Source organism: Tupaia chinensis, unplaced genomic scaffold (assembly GCF_000334495.1).
Source record: "Tupaia chinensis unplaced genomic scaffold, TupChi_1.0 Scaffold144171_2, whole genome shotgun sequence".
NCBI classification, from domain to species: Eukaryota; Metazoa; Chordata; class Mammalia; order Scandentia; family Tupaiidae; genus Tupaia; species Tupaia belangeri.
In genome coordinates, this window is record NW_006204028.1 from 65674 (window position 1) to 73508 (window position 7835).

Sequence of the window (7835 nt, forward strand, 5' to 3'; positions counted from 1 at the left end):
GGGACGCCCTGGGGCTGGATGTAGGGGTGGTAGACCGACGGCAGGCTTCCGGACGCGTGCGGGCTCAGCGGCGCCCAGGAGGCGCCGAACACCGGCGCTTTGGGCTGGAAGCTGCACGAGGGGAACTCCAGGTGCTCCGCGTGGCCCGGCTGCCGGGGGCTCGCGTACTGGCCGGAAGGAAACTTGGTTGGAGGCGCGTCCTCACTCTCGTGACTTATGATCGAGTCGACATAATAGCTGCTAAGCGTCCCAGAAATGGACATTCTCAGACATTATCCGGGCGCTCGCAGGGGGAAGGGAAGCGCTCGCGCGGCGGCGCCCAAGCAGGGAGAGGTGGCACCCGGACCGGTGTGAGGGCTTTCGGACGCGACCCCCCCAGCCCACCCCCTGCTCAACTTCTCAGCCAACAAAGTACAGTGGAGCAGCCCGGCTCAGCGCTCCTTGCAAAATGATTGGTCAAAGTTTTTCCGACTGCCTGATAAAGCGTCAGCTCCGACATAAATCAATCGGGCGAGGGGGCTGCGCTCTCGCTGTCATCCGTCCGCACCGCATTCCATATCGAGGATGGATTGTTTTATGCTGATGCAATGTGCTATCACGTCAGGGCTCCGGCGGCCACGTAACCTCAGCCCGAGCTGCCGGCCGCCCCACCACCCCCGCCTTTGCAGGAAGGGGGGGAGTTCTCGACATGGGGCGGCGGGGGCGGAGGAGAGGCGGAGGGAAGCAGCGGGCTGCCTCGGGAGGGACGCAAGCTGTGGAGCCCTCTCCCCAGGCGGGTCGGGGAGGGAGGGAGAGCAAGGGCAGAGGGAGGGAGAGAGCCCCAGCCCGGGGAGCAGCCAGAGAAGCTCGACAGAATAATTAAAGAAGAGGTGGTCCTGCTCGCTCGCTCGCTCTCTCACACACACACCTCCACCTCCACCCCGCAGGCCCTCATTTCCTCTCCTCTGTCCCCTTGACATAAGATGTTTATTAAACAACAACAGCAGCAGCAATCCACAGGAGATAAAGTAAACGGGGTGGAGGAAGAAGTTTGGGTTTCAGAGGACGTTATCAGTCTTGAAGGGGACTCTGTGCACTATTTGGGGGGATTTACATGACCGTGTGCTTCCTCTGACCCCTCAGTAACTGGGGGAGAAAGAGGGAGGGAAATAAAACGGGGTGGTGTATCAGGAGCCACTGTCTATCCTGAAATTACAACCCATAGGGCCCTGGAAACTTGAGCCTATGAGAGTTTAATGCAACTCACCAAAGCTTCTTTAAATGTCTTGGGTCTTTTTCAGGCCCTGGCCAGAGGGGTGTGTGTGTGTGTGTGTGTGTGTGTGTGTGTGTGTGTGTGTGTGTGTAGGGGGAGTCACAACAATGTTTCCTTTCCTTCACTGAATAGCTGCCTGGGTTCCTAAATTTGGCCAGATGAGGGAGGTGACCATGACAAAGGGTTGAGGAGACTTCACTGAGGTGTCTCCAGAGGGGAGGCAAGATAACAGACCCCCAGTCAGCATGGCAGAACTCCAGGTTACCTCTCCTTCGGCCCAGAGAGGAGAGCCGAGGCCGAGTTTCACTCCCCGGTCCCACTGTTGTACCCATATGGCTGGTCTCATAACTTCCCAGTTTCAGCGCAGGGCACGGAGTGTGTGTGGGCAGGGAAGCCAAGCGGCCAGTCTCCCGCCCACCCATCCTCTAACCTCCCTCGGCCCCTCAATAGCATCCAAACAGCCCCTTTTATTGGTATCTACTCTTCGGCCCTGGGCTGGGACTTCCCCAGGGCCACCAGCTGGCTCCTTACTGGTCTCCCAGCCGCTGCTCCAGCTTCTGCCTGGGTGCAGTGGCTTCTCCTGGTGTGGGGCGCTGGGCAAGGCACCGACCCTGGGCAGACCCGGTCCTCCTCGGGTTGGGTGCGGGGTCAGAAAGGGACGGATTTCTCTGCAATTCTCTGACCCTGGGCCATAATATGGAAGGCTGTCCCCAGAGCCACAGCCTCACCACCACCCCCCCCCCGCCCCATCCTTTGAACAAAAGCAGGGCCATTCTAACTTGGGGTTTTATTTTTTTGGCCACGTACCCCTCTGCCCTGCGGAAGGCTGCGGATCACCTCCGCTCACGCACAGACACACTACCGCCCGCTTTTCTTTCCAAATGAAGACATCTCGTGTCATTACGTGTGAAATACGAGGGCGAAGCGCCATATTTCTTCACATTATGGCGATTTCAAAATGATTTTTTAAAGATCAATGCCGGCACCCAGCCGGCCCCCTCCGTTTCCACCCCCGCTCTCTGAGGGCGACAGCCCGGCAGATCCGGAACCAAACAGCGTGAAGATCTGCTTTTTCCATAGGACCCAAGTGGGAAAACAAAAATCCGATGCAAATTCTTCTAAGTAGCGGTTGGACGCTTGGAAAAGTCCAGGGAGCTCCCTGAACTCGCCAGTGAGAAAGCTGGGTGCTGAGCGAATGAATCACAGTTAAGGCAAAGCACCTGTTCTCGGTTTCCCAGACGTATGGAGTCTGCTGTCAGGTTTACCTGTAATAAATACACTCTTCAGGAGAAAACCCCCTCCCCTGCCATAAATAAGTGTTATGAAGCATGGTGGGCTGAGGATATGATTTTTCTGTGCTATATAAATTAGAGCCCAAAAGGGCATGTGAACTGTGGGCTGGGGCTTCTTATTTATGGAAAAATCACAGCACTGGGCTGTTCTTAATAGCCAAGCTGTGCAGGCTCTGGGGTCTGACTGCCACCCTCCTGATTCCCAGCCAGGGCTTTGTGGCTGTCTTTCTGCAACCAAGATAGGAATCGAGAAGGCCACTTGGTTTAGGAAAGAAGTTAGAGAAAAAAAAAAATTGGGGTTCCTGGCTTGTGCCCTATAAGTGTGAAATGCCCAATAGTCAAGGTTCACATTTGGGGGTTCCTGCCTACCTGGGCGAGTTGTCCCTAATCAAGTGGCTCCTGGGTACTGGGGGAGGAGGGGACACCGGCCTTTTCTCGGAGACCTGAGCTTTGACTTTGCTCAGGTAGAAGTTGGAGAGTAGGAGACTTCAGAGGTCTTGTCTTCTTGTTAGAGGTGACTCTAGAGGGAAGAGAAAACTGACCCCCAAACCCTGGAGTGTGCACTCCAGCTCATCTCCCTCAGGTGGAGATGTGGACGCACCAAGCTATGAATCCCACTCCTGCCAAGCTTTCTGGAAAGGATTGCTGCCCGAAATTGGGCTCAGCTCCAGCTCAGGCAAAGCTTACAGGGTCAGCTGAGAGGACGCTCCTTACTTGAATGCTCTGTTTTTGGATCCCCCAAACCTTGTTTACTCCCCTAGACTGTGCTGGCCCCTATGAAGAAGGGAAACAAGACTGTGGCCCCTAGAGCCTAGCTTCTAAAGACAAAAATAGGGATCGCTTTGGTGGGATCACTTTGTCCTGACAGAGCAAAACTCCTCTACACTCCACCCCCAATCCTAAAGAGAAAGAAGGAAAACTCTGCCTTCTCTCAAAGCCTCTTGCCACTCCCTGCATAGGAGCCTCGCCTGAACACAGCTGGGGCCAGTAGCTGGGAAGTGTGGAGAAGAGCAGACAGGGAAAAGCGGCGGCCCTTGGCCACACTGGGGCCTGGAGCAACCAAGAGTGAATCGGAGAGGTTTGAGAGACTGACCCTGGCCGAAACCAGTCGGTGAGTGCCTGGGTTTTGGGGATGACTTTTGCAAGGGTTCTTGCCAATAAGAAGAGAGAGAACATCTAGACAGAGGGAAAGAATGAAAGAGAGAAGAAAAAAGAAAAAGAAAACAATAAATAAGAAAAGGGGAAAATAGTTTGCTTTTAATTGTTAAGCTAAACCGAAATTTATGCATGCTGTATTGAAGTAAGTGCTTGTATCCTGTACATATATTTTAAATCAATATTTCGGCATGGGGAAACCCAGTGTGCAAATATACTGTGTTCCCTACCTTGTATAGAATATGTGATAAATAAATCTGCCCAACGATAACACTCGATGTGTGCTTGGATGTTCATATAAGATCGAATCATCGTACATATGTGAGTGCGTGTATACTGCCAGTGAATGATGTGTTTATGACTGTGCTCGGATATAAGAAGATCTGTGACTCAAAAACTTGTGTGTATATTTTTATAACCACCACACACCTATGGAGAGGGCAAAAACTTGCATATTTGTGTACTCGAATTGTGGCTATAAAATATTAGTTGATCTGGAAGCCTCACTTGGAAATCCGTACCCTGATTTAACATTCGAGCAAAATATATACTATATCCTCAAGCAAATGTATGTGACTTAACGCTGTGTTTTATTATGGCTTCCTTCCAAAGAATTCCCCTGGAAAGTGAAGGAAACGCCTCAAACTGGCTCAGGAGAGGTCATGAAATTTTGTGACTTTTTTTGTCTAACCATGAAATCCTTTCCTGCGTATCTTCCCCCAAGCTGCAGGGACAGTGTGCACTGTGTGATGGGCATGGAGATGGGGGCATGGTTACTTGTGCACATGTGTGTCCCACGGGAGTGTGAAGCAAAGGTGGACACAGATGAACTGAGTGTGAATGTCCTCAGGTAACCATGAAAGTCATGCCAAAAACCTGTTATATACATCAAAATTAGACAAGTCCCCACATCTGTGTCCCCAAGCGCTTGAGGGATTTCTTCTGGCCCAGGATCAGAGTCCAGACTCACTCTGGGGTACAGTGAGGTGTGAAGACACTTGTTCCAGCAGGGGGAGGGAATCAAAGTCCCCAAACCCTCGCTCTTTATGCCAAAACAGGTACCACATCGAATCTGTAAGCTCGGGTTCAAACCTTGGTGCATCCACACCTCCCAAGTGAGACCTTCATTGCAAAACAACGAAATCTTCTGCCAAACCTCCATCCCAGGATGTCAGAGGTGAAAGGAAGGACGAAGAGGTCAGTAGCCCATGCCATGGACCTCAGGAATCTTCTTACCAACTCTCAGCCATCAGGGAAGGATATTCAAGGCACTGGGGGTGGTGGGCTCCTTGGGAGGGGGCATCCAGTAGGCCAAACGGGGTGGCCGGCGGTGGGCGGAAAGGAGGCGAGCAGGTAGAAGGTTATTACGGAATTGCTTCCATAAAACCTGTGGCTGTTGTAAAACTCTCTGCTTTCCAAAGACTTTATTTCCTCCTTTCTCTCTAATATCCTTTTTTTCTCTCTTTTTACAGCGCTTTTCCTGGGAGGGGGTGGCCAAGGAACACCAGAGATAGAAGACAGCCAGGCTCCAGAGAGTGGGCAGGTTTCTGAGAGGCCCAGGCAGAAGCAAGGTAAGGCTGCAGGGATACTCCAGACCACCTTCACCCAGACCTGAGGGCCACAAAATGTCCAGGGACAGTGTTGTTTGTTGGCCTTTGCTTATGGAGATGGTGGATTGAAGGCTGCATTTCCCCTGGGCTGAGGGTGGACCTCCCAAATGTCCCTCTGCCCTAGCAGAGGCCCCTTGTTCAGAGACCTCCCCCCACACACACACACCCAATTCAGCCTGGCGCCAGAGTCCCATCCGGTGGGGCCTCTTTCCTGGGGCCCTTTGCACTTTTCCTCTGCCTCAAGCAGCGGGGGAAAGTTTGGGAACAAAAGTTAGTTTATGCTTTGGAACATCCCCCTCCTTCTCCCAGCACTTCAGTTATTCCTTTCCTGGGCACAGAGCCAGTACCCTTATGGGGGCTGAGGTCAGAGAGGGTATCACAGTGTCACCCAACCCCCTCTGCAGCCCTGGCTCAGTGTCAGTCTGGGCTGAATTGCCCAACTGCCTGGGTTCCCCACTAGCCTGCAAGCCAGACCCCTCTGCCAGGGATGATCCTCAGGACCTGTGTGAATCCACAGTCCAGCCCAAGAGCCAGTGGGAAGCCCTTGACCACTCAGTGGGGAAAGATCCGACTGGGAGATCAGGAAAGGAAGGACTTAAAAGACAAGACAACAACAACAAAAAACCAACCAAAGAAACAAACAAAAAAACTACCTCTGGAGGTTCTGTCCTACTGTGGGGCTCTAGGAGGGCCTCTGAGGGCCTGGAGACTGAAACTGCAAAAGATCCTATTTCCCTTTCCGGATGGGACCACCTATTAGGCCCCCCCTTCAAGGACCTGAAGCCTCCTACTGAGCAGACCAGCCCCATCACCTAGAGGCCCACGGAAAGACTTTAAGGACCCTCTGGTTGAAACAAAGCATTTGTGAAGTTGGGGACACTCTAGAAGGTTCTGAATATAGACAAAAACTCTGCCCTAAGGCAGAAAACTTCAAGTCTGACACCATCCTTAAGCTCTGCAGAATAGCTCAGCAGCTGCCAGGAAGGTGCCCGGCAGAGCTGAACTCCCCCTACTCCCCCTTTCCTCCAAACGGACATTAAGAATATTCAGAAATGGAAAGGCACTTCCCAGGCATCTTCTGGGGGATATTCTTCTCTTCCTAGAAGGACCTCTTCATTTTGCAAGGGTGATAGCCAGCCCAGAGTCTGCTCCCCACCCAACCCCAACTCCTCCAGCTAAGCGAGGAACAGTAACTGCCGTGAATCGGGTGGTTTAATGTCGTTGTGTTCAGAAACCCAGGCCCAACGACATGAAACTACCTAATTCACTCAGCAGTTCCAGTTCAAGCTCCTGGTCAAGGGCTCATTGGGGTCAGGCCTCTGCCACCATTCTGTGGGCCAAACCAGCCGCTTAACTTCATCTTTCTCCACTTCTTCCCCAACAGAATCCACTTGCTAATTAACAACACGTAGGAAGGACTGAACCCCCGGACTCCAGGCATTTGGGAGCTGGGCCTGGCAGTTCAGATTCCAGGAACTTTTCCTCTCTTCCAGGAGCCCTGGCCAAAGGAGAGGCCCCGAGGCCCAGCCCCAGGCCTGGGCAGGCCCTTTTGGATGTACCTGCGTGGTCTGCCTCTCAGTCAGTCTCCACATCTGAAAGTCTCCACAGATAAAAAGAATTCTGAGCGACACAACATTATGAAGGTGCGTCTACACTCACCATCTGGCTAGCCCCTGTATTCCAGGGTCATCCAGCCTCCCAGGGTAGCTCATGAGGTCAAATCTTCAAGCCCTATACCCACCGCCAGCTTTGACACTGGGGTGTAGACAGGAGAGTGGAGAGAAGGAGTGCTGGGAAAGAAAGTGACAGAAAGACAGAAAAACAGGGTGTCAGAAAGTGTCAGGACTTCCGAGGAGCAAGCAGAAGAGTGTGAAGCCGGTTGACCTGAACAAACGCTGTCAACCACCCTGCCTGGAAGGTCCCAGGGCTCTGGCTCTGCAGACCCTGAGCTGCCCCAGGTAAGAATTTATTCCAGTTCACACAGGAATAGAACCAGGACGCTAAGGACTTAGATTGGGACGCAGAGAATGAATTTGCTTCTTCCCCACCTTCAGTCTGGGCCCTTAGTCCCCACCCCTACCATGTCCTCTACTCTCCACCCCTACCTCTCAGATACCTACATCCAAACTCACTCCACAACCACTAGCAGGCATGCCTGCGGAGGGCAGAGGAAGAGGACTCACCTGTGCGGCGGCGGAGGCTGCGGCGCAGGGCAGGAGCGGCCGTCGGAAGGTGCACAGAGTGTGTCCCATCCTGGTGCGACCCAACTCCCTCCCGCCCTAGCGCGGGAGGCGACTGTCCGAGTGGCCACGTGTCCGGCCGGCCGGGAAGTCCGAGGTAGCAAGGGAGTCCAGCAGGCCGCCCGCTCCCCCTCCCGGGTATAAATCTTGGGGACCGGAAATACAATAAAACTTCACCATGTTGATGAACTTCAAATGGTTTACATCCCCTCCTGTCCTGAAAAGAAAGACGGCCGGGGGGCGGGTTAAAGGGAAGGGGGAACAAATTTACGAGCCCAAAGAAGCA

General features: G+C 53.1%; 1 protein-coding gene across 1 annotated transcript in view; it reads right to left on the reverse strand.

The window, feature by feature from the left end:
* HOXB9 (homeobox B9) overlaps window positions 1-371 on the reverse strand; it is a 5404-nt gene extending 5033 nt beyond the window's left edge. The window contains 1 exon segment of the mRNA XM_027767343.1: window positions 1-371. This exon segment is cut by the window's left edge and continues 104 nt beyond it. Coding sequence (XP_027623144.1) covers window positions 1-263 — 263 coding nt within the window. The 5' untranslated portion in view covers window positions 264-371.
* Window positions 372-7835: the final 7464 nt, after the last annotated feature.